At 33.9% G+C, this 18591-nt stretch overlaps 2 protein-coding genes across 3 annotated transcripts in view; both read left to right on the top strand.

Moving 5' to 3' along the window:
• LOC117120095 (transmembrane protein 181-like) overlaps positions 1-8138 on the top strand; it is a 39916-nt gene extending 31778 nt beyond the window's left edge. For both annotated transcript variants that reach the window (XM_033265100.1, XM_033265101.1), the window contains exons 12-16: positions 16-67; positions 651-733; positions 1671-1760; positions 2540-2606; positions 4258-8138. In XM_033265100.1, coding sequence (XP_033120991.1) covers positions 16-67; positions 651-733; positions 1671-1760; positions 2540-2606; positions 4258-4342 — 377 coding nt within the window. In that variant the 3' untranslated portion in view covers positions 4343-8138. The remainder of the gene's footprint in view (positions 1-15; positions 68-650; positions 734-1670; positions 1761-2539; positions 2607-4257) is intronic.
• A 3913-nt stretch (positions 8139-12051) lies between these two features.
• Positions 12052-18027, top strand: LOC117120107 (cathepsin L1-like). The gene is made up of 9 exons (XM_033265118.1): positions 12052-12210; positions 13074-13213; positions 13404-13550; positions 14918-14950; positions 15212-15403; positions 15633-15798; positions 16309-16420; positions 16744-16852; positions 17627-18027. The coding sequence occupies exons 1-8, from the start codon at positions 12126-12128 to the stop codon at positions 16838-16840; spliced, it is 972 nt and encodes a 323-aa protein (XP_033121009.1). The 5' UTR covers positions 12052-12125; the 3' UTR covers positions 16841-16852; positions 17627-18027.
• The last annotated feature ends 564 nt before the right edge of the window (positions 18028-18591 follow it).

The raw sequence follows: 18591 nt of genomic DNA, 5'->3' as shown, positions 1-18591 counted from the left end.
TTGTTTTTATTATAGACTTGCGGTTGAGGTTTATGACCATACTCATGTTATTTGTTGTTGCTATCAGGTAAGATTTTATGATGATTATAATTGTCAAAAATGTCGGGTTGCATAGGCATAAATCTTGATTTTGTGGCTAACCATTCCTTAAACGTTGCTATCAAAGCAGCTACTGAGGCAGCTATCTCAGTCGGCTAAAGTGAGGGTAGCCACTGTGTGTGAGCAGTTCAGTTTTTTTTATAACATATTTACTATAATATTAAAATCTAAATAATAATAATCATATTATAATATTTATTATAATATTAAAAATCTAAATAATAAAACCTTTAAGTATATATAAAATGATAAAAAAAATAATATTTAATTAGAGGGTCCCAAGATAGAAAAATTGTCTTCAGGAGATGGTTAAGTGAGCTTTCGTAAATACATCTAATATCATTTTGCTACACATTGTAATACCCATTAGCACTTAAATCTTTTATTACTTAATAAAGTAGTAAAAACATTGTAAATGATGTACATTTTTCAAGAGATTGGTTATTTCCTGTGAGATCTTGCTTGCAGGAGGCTAGCACAACTTGGACTTAGGACCCTTGTATGATATTCGGTTGTGAATGTTCTGTGACTGTTTTCCTTTTATATTTCAGCTGTTCCATTGTTTTACTGAGGTTCGGAGTCCGCGTCTTGCAAGATAACTACATCAGCCAGTTATCAACCTACTACAAAAACTATATCCTTTATTGACGTTCTACTTAATTTTTAATCAAGGTTTTATAGTAGTAGTAATAATAATGAATTAAAACTTACAAAGCGCCTATTAAAGTTAAAAAATAACTTACCACCGGTGCTAGGAGAAAAATTGAAAAACAGCTGCAAAAGCATACCATAAAAAGAACATAAAACAGATTAGTGAAAATTTACAAAAATAGGTAGGTTATAAGCTGAGTCAGAAATAACTGGGGACAGGTGATATAAATATTAATGTGATGAGAATGGAGTTAATTTAACTCTTTACAGATGTTGGGTTGATGCATTAATTACAGATATCATTGCTATTACATTTAATTTTGCTGATAAGTATTTAGAGATAAAAAATGTTAAAAATAACAAGAAATAATATTTTTGTGTCGCACACCCTCATTGTATTGTATACATTTTACAGTTTAACAGAAATTGTGGAATTGAAAAAAAAAGTTTAAATCTGAAGTAAAAGAATGTATTAGCGAGATGCAATCTTTCTTTAGGTTGGAGAGCGCAATGCTGTAGCAAATAATGTTTACCATATGAATTGATTTGTGTTCATTACTGAATAGTGATTTATTCATTTGTGTAGGTGGAAGAATGTTTATGAAATTTGTTTTACAGTTATTCATCTTATTTTTAATGTTTATGTGAGATTGAACTGCAAAACATTGTTCATGTTTCATTTTTTAAGTACTATTTATGACAAATAACAAAAATATTCGCTTAGGAATTGACACATCATATGCAAATAACTAAAAAAAAAAGCACATCAAAATACAATTGGAAATACAATAAAGTGGAATTATATTTAAATTTCAATTCATATTGGTTGGTGAAAAAATTATATTGAAATAATATGATTTAGCAGCAGTAAAATGTAATTGTAAGGTTTGCTGTTTTCTCCTTAACTTAATAATTCCCACCTTCAGAATTTCTGACATTCTATGGACTGTTAAATTTTTACCTGTACACAATGGCCTATGTCTATTCACCCTCTGCAAATGCGCACAAAGGTAAGAAAAACGGTATTCAGGGAGGATTGCTATAAGCGGTCTTCAGACGGTCTTAACGGTTAGCCGGCTATAATCGTGATGTCACTACTGGTAGGATGGATACCTGACATGGGCTGCGACGTAAACTCTCCTTCTGTGGCCGGACAGGGGACTGGAAATGGACCAGTACACCGGGGTAACCCCTACCCTTCTCGAATGATGTACTGGGTTTTTTAAAGTGCACACGAGCCAATTGTGTACACTGGACCTACGGTTTAGAGTCCTTATCCGAGAAGACTCGTTCCACCACCGAAACCATTAAACGAGCGTGCCGTTTGAACCAGCGCCGATATTATGGATGTAGGTCACGGTTCTCGTGTCTTAACCGCTCAGCCAAACGACTTGTCATTCTTGAATAGTGTGACATATTTTATTTATTTTATTTTATTCATTTGGCATGACGGCTCAGGAGTCACAAAAGCTGAAAATCCACTGTCGCCTGAAGGACGTGCGGCTCCCATATGTATTGTACTTATGTTTTATGTTGTTTATTGCTGTACATATTTCAATACAGTGATGATAATGAATTACATCAGTGGCTATCACATCACTTCCTCAGGCACTGACCAATGGTGTTGATAGTTACCATTGTGAGTTGCACATGTGTTGATAGGATGTTCATTTAAAAGTTTTTTTTTTTTTTTTAACTATTGTTGTTTCTTATAATTGATTGTTGATTATTACTGATGTTGATATTTGTTGATTGGTTGTTATTGTTAATAATATTGTTTTTATTTTAGACTCATATTTCAAAGAAAATCCTAACTTTGCAATGCTGAATGATTCAGAAGATGAGATAATCTATGGGTAAGTTAAAAAAGCTCCAATGCAAACCAATGCAGACTTAGGTTTTTGACCTCTTATCTCCAATGTAATTAGAATTATCAATTTCTAGATGCCTGTTCATATCTGTAAATTACAGTGATAAGGATGGTTAATATCATTGTGTCTTTCTGCTATATACAAGTCTGCCGAAATAAGCAATCTAAATAAACAGTATTAAAAGAACAAAAGATCAATGATAAGAAACTGTGGGAAATAGCATACAAAATATGTCTATGTCAAAGTCAATGATAAAAACAGTAAATAGGCAGTAAATACAATAAGGTAACTATGAGACAAAAATATAGTTAATAATAAGGCAGCTATAGAAATATAAAAATATACATACAATGATGAGAAATAATTAATGAGGTTAATGTGCGAGGAATCCTCGATCAATGTTAAGGCCTAGTTCTATACAGTCTAATTGTGTAATTATTTTCTGTTCAGCTATTTCTCGTTCTAAACTATTTTTGAAAAATTCTTTCTTAACTACTTGCACTTTCATATTCTTATTTGAGTGGCCAGAAGACGCAAAATGATTAGCTACAGGTTGCATCATTGTATGTATATTTTTATATTTCTATAGCTGCCTTATTATTAACTATATTTTTGTCTCATAGTTACCTTACTGTATTTACTGCCTATTTACTGTTTTTATCATTGACTTTGACATAGACATATTTTGTATGCTATTTCCCACAGTTTCTTATCATTGATCTTTTGTTCTTTTAATACCGTTTATTTAGATTGCTTATTTCGGCAGACTTGTACTTGCTTTGTACACCATTCTTTGTTGTTTTAGGACCGCCCCCATTATTTCAGTTGTATATTATAGTTGTTTCTTATCCCATTTGTACAGTCTCCTGATGAAGTCCACTGTGTGGATGAAAGCTAGAGAATAAATTATATGTTGTTAGTCTCAAAAGTGCTGCTGTTTTTTACTTTATACTTTCTATACTGTACAGACTAACGCGGCTATACTTTTTATTTTTATAAGATACTTATAAATGCCTTCTGAAACAACTATAAAATAATAAATTGCAAAAACTCATAATTCAGCAAAAAAAATAAAATAAAATAAAATAAATAAATGAAATAAAGAGCCCAAATACAGTTTCATTTGGGTTGTTAAATGGGGAACAGTCTTAAATTACTACATTTTTATCAATAAGCTGTTGGATAGATAATTTTGTGGTAACTATCCTGGCTTCTATCAAAACATCTTAGTTCAATTCTGATCTGAATGCTTATTTTGTCATTGGGCTATGTGCTTATTTTCATGTTCATGTCCTCCACCCAGAAGTATTAGTGGGCATCTGGTAGTCCAATGGCCAATGTGCTATTATTATCTTCAATAGTATTATGGAATACTGCCCTCCAGAGCTGAGTATTGTTCTATCCATGTTTGGTGTCTTTCCTGGATTATATTGAACTTAAAAATTAGCTTTAATTTTAAAGCTTAAAAGATATTTTGGATATTTTAGAATAATAAACTTGAAAGAATATAAGTCAATTTTTAATTGCTTACTTCATACTTAACTATTTAATGTTTCTAATTTGATGTTTTAGGGTTTTACAGATTATATCTCTGACAATTTATCAAACCTTTTCTCGAAATGATTGTTTCTTTTAGAAGTGACAGTGATGATAATGTCCACGCCTCGTTGACAGGGTCTCACAGATATCATGATGATAGCGATGATGAAACATTCAAGTGAAGAGGATCCCGCAGTGAAGAAACACTATGCTGCGATTGTGCAATTGAACATCTGAAAAACACAACCCAAAAATGTATTGACAGTCTTAAGATAAAATGTAATATCAATACCGTTGTTTATTTTCCTTTTCAGATATCTAAAAAAGATAGAATATGGAACATGCATGTATCATTAGAAATAATTCCTGGTTGATGTTTAAGAAAAAAATTAAAAAGAATTAATCATCGTATCAGATATCAATTTCACCTTTTTTGAACTTTTATTTTAATTGACTTTAATACATTGACTTTGAATTTCTGTACAATTTGATAATTACAAATTGCTTAAATTTAATTATTGTACGATTTTATTTCATCAATATTGACTGATAAACTCAGCTGACAATAACAAAGATATGTAGATGATTTTCGAGTTCACATTTTTAATCTTTTATTTTAAGTGACAACATTCTCTACCAAACTACAGTACCTTGTTGGTCAGTTTCTCACTTCTGTTTATTTCACGTGTTCAAAATATACAGGTACTTTTATGAATCATTAATTAACTTATTTCTGAACTTAGTTAATATAGTTTCCACCAGATTATAAAGTAACCCATTGAATTTCCCTAATATTCTCTATAATAGGCATGTATTAGTCCTCACTTTTTTTGTTGTTTTCTCTCGATAGTAATGCTGTGGTTACCATAACATAGGAATCCCACCACAAAAATGTCCCATTTAGCTTCTTTTTAAAATATACCATATCATAAAGCCTATAATTTAAAAACAAATATGTGAACATGTTTGATCTTTATTTTCATGTAATATATGACCATGAGATGTATTTTGAAAATTGTTTGTATTTATACTGGGGAACCTCTTCAGAATGTAGCTGCTTCCCCCACATGGCCAAGTTAAGCTTAGTTGCAAACAATCCTGGTCTGAACAGAATTTAAAACCTATGACCCAGGGATTGAAGTTCAAGCATCTTAAGCTTTAAAAATTGAATTTATTCATTTGAAAACTTTTAGTGAATTTTTTATAATTTATTTTCACTATTCAAAACTCTTAACTATTTTTTTTTTTTTTAAGAAATCTATTATAAATCTATATATTTAGGCTTGTACATAATAATAATGCTATCTATCAATTTTGTATACTTGGGAAATGGTATAAGATTAATCAGTTGTATTATAGGTCACTGTGTACCTAATTGATCCAAGTAAATTTGACAAACAATTATAAATAATACTTAATGTTTTCAGACATTCCTTTTACTGTTTCCAGTCAGTTTGTTTCAGACATGTAGGGTTTTGTGTAATAGTATTGAAATGTTCTTGGATCTTTGTTATAAGTGTTGTTGAAGGCAAATATGTATTCTTCATCATTAACTATATTTCTATCTACTTAAATTTTTTCATTGGCTGATAATAATGTGTATTCATCTAAAATAAAGCTTTGTTCAAACTATGTAGATTCCTGTGATTTGACTTAATGTTGGTGTGATATGACACCATGCCCATATATGGGTATGAAATGACATGATCATGCCTATATATGGTTGTGATGACATGGTTATGTCCATATATAGTGCAATATGACATGCCCATATATGGATGTGATATGACACCATCATGCCCATATATGGCTGAGATATGACATGATCATGCCCATATAGGGTTGTGATATAACATCATCATGTCTGTATATGGGAAAATCACACAATTTTGTCTTCTAAAACCTGATGGTGTAAATCCCTGTTCCGCAACCTTTTTAGACCATGACCCAAATTATATGTCAAGCATTCTGACGCGACCCATCGAACCCGAAGTGATAAAACGTCCGTCGTTTTATACGTGCGAGGGATAGCGGGAAGAACCACCCACTTGTTTCTTTTGTGAATTGATTGAAAGATATTATCACCCACAGAATAACTTTGTAAAACCCATACAAATGAAAATGTAACTTTGAATTACTCATTCACCAAAATCACGTAAGTTATCAAATTTTTTAAGAAGTTAAAACTTTTTAAAAATTATATTATTATAAATTCCTAGTGCTGCCAGAGATTTATGTGTTATGCGAAGACAGACACATTAAATATAATAATGTTTTCTCAATATAATTTGCAACTGAAAGCCTAACACATTGAAATGAACAAAACTAGCCTAATATTTTAAAGTTGTCATACCTGAAGTACAAATGTTTTGATAGTGTATTTTTAACATGAAACTTTAATAAAACAAATAAAACAAAAGTAAACAAAAGCACTTGCCACACTTAATTGCACTTTCGTTAACTGTAATTTAATTTTGTTTGTTTTTGTTCGTGTTAAGTAAAATTTTCACGATCTGAAGAGATTATACGACCCATCAATTTTTTTCGTGACCCAAACATTGGGTCGCGATTCATAGGTTGCGGAATGGTGGTGTAAATGGAGCTATAGTATTCTTCGATTTTTTTTCGGCTGACTAATATTTTGTTAGATATTTTATGCATATTAGTTGTTTATTGTGCAATTAGGAATATTCCAAATAATGAATTTGTTTAGACATTTTTTTCTTTTTTGAATTAATTTATTAATTTAGAATTTATTGAGAAATAATTCTATTAATGCATTTGTTTTAAAATGATTTATAAATTATTTAAATTGTATCCTTAAATGTATTTATATCTGACATTAATTAAAAACATAAGATTAAAAATATTTGCTTCATTAGAATTATTAAATTTTAAACATTTTCACCTTTTTCATTTTATTATTCTTTGCTTTTAAAACTTTTTGTGATAGAATTTGAGATTATGGAACTCAAACAATAATTTGAAATTTAAAAATTAAGTGAATTGTATGAATTGTATTTATACTTTGTATAGTAAGTTTGTTAATTTGGCTGTTTCTTTTTATCAATAATTTATTTATTGATTTTTGTCTTTTATTAATGTGTATGTTGAATTACCATCTGGACATCAACATAATTTCATGCGATTTATACACATATGTTGCTATTGTGTTAAGTTGGGCTTACACTGCTTTGGCCAACGAATCTATTTCCGCTCTCTGTAAAATGATGCCTTGTACATTTGTTTCTCCATGAAAATGTTGACCAACAGTCGAATGCCGTATTGTGCATTCGGCTCTGACCCAAGTTCCCGCACATAAAACACTTCCGTAGAAACTGCGTGTTTATATCGATGCACTCTGTTATGGTGTGGTCAGTTTTTTTCTTGTCTTAATTGGGACATACGCACAATTCATCAACTAGAAATATTCTAATATTGCATTTATACAGATTTCCGAGTGTTCTCTGTAATTTGTTCTTTATGTGCCTTGAAAAATACTGGATTTGTTATAATTGTCTATTTAATTCTTTTAGCCAAAGTTGATGTAAAGTAAATAAAACTATGGTATTATACAAATGATAATACAGGTCTCCCTCCAATTAAAGACCACCCCAATTAAAGACCACCCCAATTTCCTTTGGTCCTAAATGTCTTTTTTATTATTTTAATCATAGACCAAAGCTGCTAAAGACCATTGAAACCCCCGGTCCAAAAAGTGTTATTTAATTGGAGGAAGACCTGTACTAGAGTACACATGCGTATGGTACACACAGGAAATAATATTTTCTATGATGTCCATAAGGATAACCATTATGATATTCAGCAGTTATCCTATAAATGTACATATTCCTCTGTAAACTATGATAAACGTTCCAATTTATTTGCTAATGGTATTTTTTCTGTACTTTTATTTTCTTTTTGTAGTATAATGTGATAGCCAAATGTATTATGTGCATTAAAATGTGTGTACATGTACGTTTGGTTTGCGTATTGTGTTGCGACATCATGTTTCTGGTCTAAAACGTTGCTAGTTTTCTCTGTATAGTTTTGAGATTTATTGTCAGGAACGCTTGTCTTCCTATGATTCTCCAAGAAAGAACAATATATTGACAGTAATAATCAGTAATAATAACGCTAAACTACCAATATGGGTAAAAGATGTAAGTGATAGTGTAAATTTTGTTTTGAATCACTATGTATTATAATATAGAGAAATGTAAATGTTGGTAAAGGTGTTGTCCCTGTTGAGTTGTGTATAGAAGGTTTGGTGGAGTGTGCATCTAAGCAAATCTGTCATGGGTGGTTTTATTTTTCAAATTGGTCAAATGCGCGACTTGGAATTTTAACTCTTTTTTAATAATAATTACTTTATTCAGAATAGATCTTACAAACCAGTCAGCAGAGAGACTGTGTAACACTGGACAATAAGACTTTAGCAGAATGACAAAATACCACATTAGAATACTTCTTCGGGACACCCTATTATAGGACAATTTTTTGGCTGCGAATCAAGGGAAAATACGAAAATGGATAATAATAATATTAATAATCTGTATATTTAGTATATAATTACAGTAATTTATAACAGACAAAACGATTATTTATTGTCTCCCTAATTTTTTAAAGATAAAATAACGGAGAAAAATGGAGAAAATCCAGCCATCTAGAGGTGCCATAGCCATAAAGTTTTGTGCCTAAGCTCCAGCCATGGTGGGACTGAGGTTGCTTAGACCCTTGGTCTGTAAACGTCCCTTCCTGTTCCCCTCTATTTTGAATTGAAGTGCGCATCTTAGCAAATCTGTCATGGGGGGTTTTATTTTTCAAATTGGTCAAATGTGCGACTTGGAATTTTAACTCTTTTTAAATTATTTTATTCAGAATAGATCTTACAAACCAGTCAGCAGAGAGACTGTGTAACACTGGACAATAAGACTTTAGCAGAATGACAAAATACCACATTAGAATACTTCTTTGGGACACCCATATTATAGGACACTTTTTTGGCTGCGAATCAAGGGAAAATACGATAATGGATAATAATAATATTAATAATCTGTATATTTAGTATACAATTACAGTAATTTATAACAGACAAAACGATTATTTATTTTTCTCCCTAATTTTTTAAAGATAAAAAAACGGAGAAAATGGAGAAAATCCAGCCATCTAGAGGTGCCATAGCCATAAAGTTTTGTGCCTAAGCTCCAACCATGGTGGGACTGAGGTTGTTTAGACCCTTGGTCTGTAAACGTCATGTGCCCCTCTATTTTGAATTTTCAGATCCGCCACTGATTGCCCCAGTTTACTTGAACATTTTCACAAAGTTTTTCGCTCATAGGTCTTTCTCAAATGGTAATCACTTGAGGCACCTCTTTCCAAAACAAGTTTTTCAAGTGTTTGTTTTTTTTAAATGTTATTTATATATATGCAGTAACCTATATTTTATGGCATTATAGCCTTTCATACATTGGTATAAAATCGATCTTAAACCGATAAAGACCTTTAGTTGAATGGCTATGCTTGATCCGATTATAACACTGTTCCTACATAATATGAGCTTTATTGTTATACACATAGGAAACCTCTATGCCCTGGTATTCAACCTTTTTAAGCTGGGGCCAGTTCCGACTTGTTGAGACCAGCGGCGGGCCGACATAAATTGTGTACTTCCATTTTCTTTTATAGCGGTGAATTCAAAATAGAAGGGGTCATGGAACAACTTTCACAGATATGGGGAAAATACCACCACATCCCCACCATGGTTGGGGCTGAGGCAAGAAAATTTATGATTATGGCACTTCTAGATGGTCGGAAATGTCACTCTCAGATTTAAATTTGATTTAATTTTCTTTTCTTTCTTTTAGAATTTTGAAAAAAAAAAAACTGTACTCTGCAGGTTATTGCTCAGCTCAACCCCAACCACTGGTAGGCCTAAGTGGATATCTTTGTAGTAGGAACATTTCTAGTGGCAGGGTAGGATCCTACCCTGCCACTAGAAATGTTCCTACTACAAAGATATCCACTTAGGCCTACCAGTGGTTGGGGTTGAGCTGAGCAATAACCTGCAGAGTACAGTTTTTTTTTTTTCAAAATTCTAAAAGAAAGAAAAGAAAATTAAATCAAATTTAAATCTGAGAGTGACATTTCCGACCATCTAGAAGTGCCATAATCATACATTTTCTTGCCTCAGCCCCAACCATGGTGGGGATGTGGTGGTATTTTCCCCATATCTGTGAAAGTTGTTCCATGACCCCTTCTATTTTGAATTCACCGCTATAAAAGAAAATGGAAGTACACAATTTATGTCGGCCCGCCGCTGGTCTCAACAAGTCGGAACTGGCCCCAGCTTAAAAAGGTTGAATACCAGGGCATAGAGGTTTCCACAATATGCGCTCTACTAGTCGATCATTGTTATATATAGGCCTATTATTAATTTATTCGAAATTTTTTTTATATATATTTTTTTTTTCTCGAGGGCCAAATTTGGCTATTAAGAACCAGGTATAGACGTACTGACAAAAGTCATACATACGGAACATTGTAATTATTTGAAAATAAAATTGCCATTTAAGAAGTGCTTCTGTGTGCATTTTAATGTGACTTTATCGGGAGAGAATATGCCTATTATATACAAATAAATAATTTTAAATCCTCATCGTATCACTTTGTCTAATTTTTTTATTGAAAGAAAACTGTTGTATCTGAAGATACAGTCACGGTATTTGAGCAGCATCAACTAATCAAATTAATAGATTTAATTTCTTTGTGACCCCAATAGGTGACCCTTTATTATCCAGCTACAAAAGTGAGCTGACACTGTATAAACATTCATGTACGAATCCGAAAAAAATATTCCATTCATAGATTAGCGCAGATGAAATAGTCTGATCAAGGAGGTATTAATACCTCTCATTATTCAATACCTCCCTTGGTCTGATATGGAAGATTTTTTCCTCAATAGCTTGGCAGTAAGAGTGCATGTGGTCAATGTGGCTCCAAAAATTTGCCGACGTCTGACAAGTCGGACAGCAGGGTCCGAGCAAATTTGGGGCCGACAAGGGTCCTGGCCGCGATAAAAATTTAAAAAAAATCCTAGTACGCTTCATGAGGAGTTTTTATGGCTTAATATGACCCAGAAGTGTGCTTTTAGACCACAATATTAAGAATTGGAATTGAAAATAACGTTTTGGAGGTAAATTTTCGTTCGACGAACTTGCCGTGCCGTCAGACGACGAGTCCAGGCATATCCAATGGGGAACCCCTGCCCCACCCCCTCCCGCTGGCGCCACCATTGGGGTGTGGTCGGCCTAATAATGATGTTCTTCAACTTCCCAGGTAATAAACGTAGTCTTAGTTCAGGTTTGCTCACTGTTGCGGGGGATTGAAATTTGGCTTTGGCTGAATTTTAGCTAGGCCTATATCTTATATAAGTCAGGATTATCTAAACATTTTGAATTTATGAGATCTGAAATGATAATCGATGAAATAGGTTAAGATAAGAAATATTGCATACTCATCCCTACGGGATAAGAACAAAAACTGTCTAGGCTAAATCATATGTTAGATTTATTCTGAAAGATGCAGTACAGTATAGTCTAATTACGTCGGACCGCCAAACTTTGTTGTTTCATCATGGAACTTTGACTTTTTCGCAAACTGTATACCCATGGAGGAATATTTCCTCCATGATACCTTGCCTACAATTAAAACCATTTTTAGGGCATTAGTACTTAATGCGTGCAATAAATGTAAATAGTGAATCTGTCATAAAACATCACGAGATATACCACGAGTGAATCGGGTACGAAGTACAATCTTTCATTTACATGACAATACAAAACCATCTCACGTGTCGACAAGCTCCAACCTATATCTACAATAGATTTACCCCTCTGCTTCATTCAGTTGCATTCAGTAAGCAGGTCCTGTCATCCATAACAAAGCAACAAAATAAAAAAAATAATGAAGCTGTTTGTGTGTGTATTACTTTTTGGTGCCGCTTTGGCCATGCCAAACGCAGAATGGGAGCTGTTCAAACGAGCTTTTGGTGAGTTGACTAATATTCGTGTTCATATTGTTAAATAGAATTACAATCTTATAAAAGTTTACAAGGTCAGTCTCAGTATTACCAAGTTTAAGTTTAATATCAGGATTATAGGTCTTGTATTGTGAATGGTGTTTGAAATCGGAGGCTTGGTTTTTTTTTAGTATTTAAAGTAGAATGTTTGAAATTAATTATTTTTTAACGTGTTTTTGGAAAGTATTATATAATGTTTGCCGTATTTGATTGTTCACGCCATGTTCAAATCAAACATTATTTAAAAAAAATAATTTAGGGTTTTTTTCCCCTTTAACTTCAGTACAAACCGATCTTTCTAAAATCCGCTTCCTACTTACCCACAGTAAAGGTGCATTCACATTTAATCCAAATTTCCGGATCAGAAAGTGATCAGAAAATCTCAGTGAGTAAAAATGGGGAGTGCTGGCGTTCAGAGCTTCTGATAAGTGGTCCGAAATTCAGTTGGGATCCGATGTGAATATCCTACAGCTTAAGTTGGGCTTATTAATAAGTCGCGTTTAATTGTCTTGATGGATACATCACAGACTCAAATTACAATGGGACAGGCAATTAGGAACATGTGCTATCAAACACGTGATTATAGGGGCTATCTTCTGTGATTACACTAATTACACAATTATATTGTTATCAGTGGAAGCTGATAAATCGATAGATACATACACCGGATAGAGGCATCTCGAGTTTGAAATAGTTACTTCACCTACTTAACTGGTGGTGATAGGGTGAGCGATTGTATGGAAACCGAGTTTAACACACAACAATTAACTCTTCATTTAATTATTTTATAATTATTTCTTCTGTTTTTTTTTTGTTTTTTTGTTTTTTTTCAGACAGGGCATACACAGCTGAGGAAGAAGCATATCGCAGAACTGTTTTTGAAGATAACCAAAAATTTATCCAGAAGCACAACGCTGAATATGCTCAGGGAATCCACACACATACCGTGGGAATCAACGAGTTTGCTGACTTGGTAAGTCAAATAATTATATAAACATAAAATTGACCACATTCAATTTTTTCATTCATCCCCACTAATCAGATACATACTGGTGCATGTCAATCATTTTTAAACATTCGTCTTTCTATACATAGGCCTACAGTGACATCATTGAAAGTTTCTAGTCACTTGGTTAAAAAATGAATATTTTTTTCGTTTATAGACAAACGCAGAATTTGTTGCTTTTTTCAATGGTTACTTAATGGTGAACAAAACCCGTGGATCCGCATACCTGGAACCAAGCAATTACGAAGCTCCAGCTACAGTCGACTGGAGGAATAAGGGCTTCGTCACACCTGTCAAGAACCAGGTAAACGAATGGCATAGATATGGGCAAAGCACTGGGGCCCGGAGCTATTTGGGGCAGTTATATAGACCTATAGATCTAAAAATAAAACTTTAAAAAAATTCTATTTAAATTTTAAAAAGACCCCTGAATAATATAGGCCACAATTACAATTTACCTATTACGGCCCACCAAACACTGCAAATAGGATGACATTTTATCTTCCTTGTTTACAAAATAAACAAGCCATAAACAGCTTCGTATCTTTTGAATTCATTCAAGGCTATTTTCTTTCATTAAAGATAGTTCGTTCAATCAACTATACAGTATTTTTCTCGTTTTTGAACCACGTCAGGTGATCATACTTCATAAATACGTTTTAGATTTACTTCACTGCAAGTAGGCTGATGATTGTTGTATTGTCATTAGGAAGCTTTCGATTGCGCGACGGTAGGACCATGGAGGAAATATATTATATTTATATATTTCCTCCATGGTAGGACGTAGAACGTAATGACGTCAGTAAAAATCATCTGCGCATGCGAGAATGTTAAGGTCACCTCGTCTCGAGAGATCACCTCGTCGAGTAGATGCTGGAAATCTACGTACCGTATGCAGAAAATTAACGTATTGACTCCAGATAGGACGGTCACGCATGAGTGATTCCGTTCTGGCGTCGCCGCACAAATCGAAAGTGCCCTATTATTATAATTTATCAGAGACTCATGAAACACCCAATAGGCCCTAAACAAAATATATATGACTTGAAAATATTTTTATTTAAGTAGCTATCCTTGAATTTTTTTTTTTCGAATATTTTATAGATATTTCCGCGTTTAAATAGCGCTTAAATAGCGTAGTAGTCCTATCTTTTGCCGATCAGGCGCCTTTTACGACACTTAAAATTACCCCAAATTTACTCCAGACTCATATTTGCTAGATGGTCAGAAACAGACTCTTTATCCGTCCCAGGGCTTCACATTAAAGGGCCCGACAATTATCTTGCACTGGGGCTTGTCACCACCTTGTGTGCCTCGCACAGTGCGTCGTACGATCGTCGACTGACGAATCCATATCCGCTATCTGCGAGAGCTTGACGACACGACGCCGTCTGCTGATGTCGATGGCAGACTGAGCGGATCGTCACTAAAATAACGTTTATTTGTATAGCCACTGTAATTATCATACTGATACTCAGTTACTGACTTCCAAGTTAGTTCAGTAACAAGACAACAGACTGATACTTGAATTAAAAAGTATATTAATTATTAGGAAATGTAATCGAAAATATATGAAAGGTTATATGTAATATTATTAGACTTTTTGGAATGTGTTGTTGTATATTAGTGTTTAGAATTAAAGCTAGCTTCTATGTGGTATTCTTCTTACAGAAACAATGTGGATCCTGCTGGGCTTTCTCTACAGTAAGTTTAACAATAATTGTATGTACTTACCCACTCTACATCCTGGTGAATGTGATCTATTATGGGGCTGGTTAGGACAACTGAATAAAGTAATTAATTCCCAACAAAGTTTCTTTATGAGTCACGCCAAGAGTGAAAATTGTGTCTCAAGTTTGTGCCAATGTTAACATCTTAACAAAGCTCCAACGAAACCTTTACCATCATATATTGTGCAAATCATGGTAATCTATGCTATATTATTATTTATTTATATACATTTAGACTGGGTCTTTGGAAGGACAACATTTCAAAAAATATATGAAACTCGTATCTCTCAGCGAACAGCAGTTAGTTGACTGCTCCCAAGCATACGGTAACAACGGCTGCGAAGGAGGTCTGATGGACAACGCTTTTAGATACATCAAAGCTAAAGGTGGGATTGAATCTGAGGAGGGTTACACATATACCGCAAGGGTACGAACTTCTAATTATACTCTTACTTAATGGTATTTCTTGTGGCGATAATGTTACGTTAACTTTACACTTGATCACCTTTTACACTTTCATAACATTTTCTAATTAATATGTTATGTTTTGTATTTCCTTATCAGAGAGTAACCCAATACATTATTGATACATTATAATATGTTAATTTCAGAATTTTACTTTTAATAAATTATTTACATATTTTCTGAAACAACAGGATGGAAAATGCAAGTTTGAGGCTAACCTTGTTGTTGCTACCGATACTGGTTTTACTGATATTGAGTCGGGTAGTGAAAAAAAGCTGAAGAGTGCAGTTGCAACTGTTGGTCCAATTTCAGTTGCAATGGATGCCAGCCACCAGTCATTCCAGCTTTATAAAAATGGTAGGCATATACTTTATCATGTATCTACTGATAATACTAAGTAATATTAATATTTTTATTTAGTGTTATTCCTTCATGTATATAGAACGATGTGTCACCATAAATGCTAGGCTAGTAATAAAGTTTCATCAACCATGAGTGGTACCGTATTCCTCTATTCGATCCAATCTTCTGTAAAATACACTGACGTATTTATTTGTATTGTAGCCGCCATACGTGTTGATAGTCGTTGATCTGTAGAATTCACATTACTCTTCCTGTCCATTCATTCACTCTTTCTTCAACACAAGCACATTTCGTACTCTGCACATGGTTTTGTATTCGCAACATTTGATTTTATATGATAATGATGATGATCATCATTATAATCATCATCATCTTCATTAGCTTATGGGTAATATTGGGTAAATAAATATAATGCCAACTGCATGCACGTCCTATTCTCTTTGGAAATTGAGGGCTTAAAAATGTTGTTGCTTTAATACCGTAATGAAACCATTTTATTCATAGGTGTATATTCTGAGCCTCGATGCAGCAGTACACGTCTAGACCACGGAGTCCTAGCTGTTGGCTATGGTGAAGACAGTGAAAGCGGTGAATCCTATTGGCTCATCAAGAACAGGTAGGTCAAACCTGCAGGATTGGCGCCAGGATTTGGTTCCCGACAGATAGCTAATGTCCCCGACGAGAGCAAAGTGGGCATGGTCGGGCGAAGCTCAAGATCTTTCGAAAGTGGTCCAGCGTGGTGAAATTTTTCTATTAGTAGTTTGCTTAATTTTTCCCTCCCAAACAAGTCAGAATTATCTATCGGAACTTAGCCACGATCACCCTCTCATTGCATTTAGTATGTTTTAATGTCGTCACCACCATAAAAACAATCGTTGATAGAAATCACATAAAATAAGTGTTAATAGTGTTTTAACTCATAATTATGTTACATTTCAGCTGGGGCACCACTTGGGGAATGGAAGGCTACTTCAAGATCACTCGCAAAGGCAACATGTGCGGAATTGCCACCCAAGCAAGCTACCCACTGGTTTAGACTGTTTACATGGTAAGGAACTTTGATATTTCATATCCAAGACCTTTCGAAACCCGTATATTTTGACTATGGATCTTCCGAAACTATACGGACGTTTTGAATGGTTTACAAGCATCTCAATGCGTGGATTCAAAATATCCCTACCTGTATGTGCCTTTCGAAGTATTCGGGTTTCAAAAAGTCCCGTTTATCAGGGGCGGATTTGGTGGGGGGGGTTATACACATCTAGATGCCTTTTGGGAGGTAAAAAAAAAAAGAAAAAAATGATAGCCCACAACGCCTCAAATGTTATTTTCGGGCGTCTAGAACACAAAAATTTCGCGGGGGCATGCCCCCGGACCCCCTAGGAAATTGTTGTCTCGATCGGCCCAAATTTCGGCCCCACCCCCCTTTTGGACATCTCTGGATCCGCCCCTGTTTATTACCCTATTAGCCGGCCATCATTTAAAAATCGTATCTGGCCATCTTATAGACGCAAGGACTTCGATGTTTGTGTCTTCCTATACTCTACATACCACTTGGCCGATACTTTACTATAATAGGCCTATGCTTTATCTTTAGACCTACCTATTATAGTTTATAGTAAAACTATCTCCCGCTTAAACATTAGGCCTATATCTACATTATGAAATGACGTAACAGGTTACGAAAAGACAGTAACATAATGTTACTGTCACAATGGTGACTCGTTCTCTTGAACAATATGAACGTAGTAGGCCTACATTTTGTAAATCATCATTTTCAACATATTTAATTTTTGTTTAACTTTTTTTGACTTACTTACAGATTTACTGCACTACACCGTCGGGAATCTAAAACAATATTTCGGAATATTGCAGCTTTAATAAACTAGAGTTATTCTTAAAATCGTATAGGCCTACTATAATGTCTACCTAAGAAAAAAAATTATCTACCAGTTGTAGTTTCATTACCGCCACCTAGCTACAGGAACATTATCGATTAAAACCGAGACGATGGCGTTCGGGAACCAGGTGTGCAGATAGTCACGTTTTGTACTCCGACTCAAAACATGTTTCTAAAATATACTTATTATTCGCATTTGGAATACTGTGTTTAAAGATTAATTTTAAATTAACGAATACTGCATTTTAGATATATTTTAAATATTTGAAGATAGCAGCATTTTGCTTTACGGCAAATTATTAATAAAAAATAAATATGTAAAACTCATGGTAACATTTTGTTAAATATCAGGACTTTTATTTAGCTCATCTTAAAATACAATAATAGCCAAATATTTATATAGCGCCATGATCAAAGGCGCTGACCGTTATGACCCCTGGTCACTTGATACCGTAAATAACAAAACAGCACAAAGTGCAACCTTCTCTGCTCCCTGATGTGAAGTATACCTAGTCGTGCGCTACTTTTTTAGCGCACGAAACTAATACATTCAATGCCACAACATCCTACCAGGTACCTATTCCTGGTAGTGCCTTGCCCAAGGACAAGCGACTTGCACAGCGAGAGTTTCAAACCCCTGACCTCAAGTCCAAGCCACAACCGATGCGGCCGCTTCTACATAATTATGAATAATCTTAAACCATGTGTTTCTTCCGACCACCTATAATATTAAAAACCTTTTAAACATTACAATTATATCATTTAGGCCTACTCTCCCCTTCCTAAGCCCCGTTTTCCTATACAGTACTTGATATAGCCTATACTTTTTTCCTTTAAATCGCATATTAATATATTTTATATTCACAAGATTAAAATACATTTTATGC

The sequence above is a fragment of the Anneissia japonica genome, unplaced genomic scaffold (genome assembly GCF_011630105.1).
Source record: "Anneissia japonica isolate Jap-2015-1 unplaced genomic scaffold, ASM1163010v1 scaffold401_len1656234_cov178, whole genome shotgun sequence".
NCBI lineage: Eukaryota > Metazoa > Echinodermata > Crinoidea > Comatulida > Comatulidae > Anneissia > Anneissia japonica.
The sequence above is the reverse complement of the archived record's forward strand: the minus strand, read 5'-3'. Positions and strand labels throughout refer to the sequence as shown.

Bases quoted from the DNA above. Each gene is read 5' to 3' on its own strand.
- LOC117120107 (XM_033265118.1), top strand. From the start codon at position 12,126: ATGAAGCTGTTTGTGTGTGTATTACTTTTTGGTGCCGCTTTGGCCATG. The intron at 13,214-13,403 runs GTAAGTCAAATA...TTTCGTTTATAG, and splicing joins TCAACGAGTTTGCTGACTTG to ACAAACGCAGAATTTGTTGC. The intron at 14,951-15,211 runs GTAAGTTTAACA...ATATACATTTAG, and splicing joins CCTGCTGGGCTTTCTCTACA to ACTGGGTCTTTGGAAGGACA.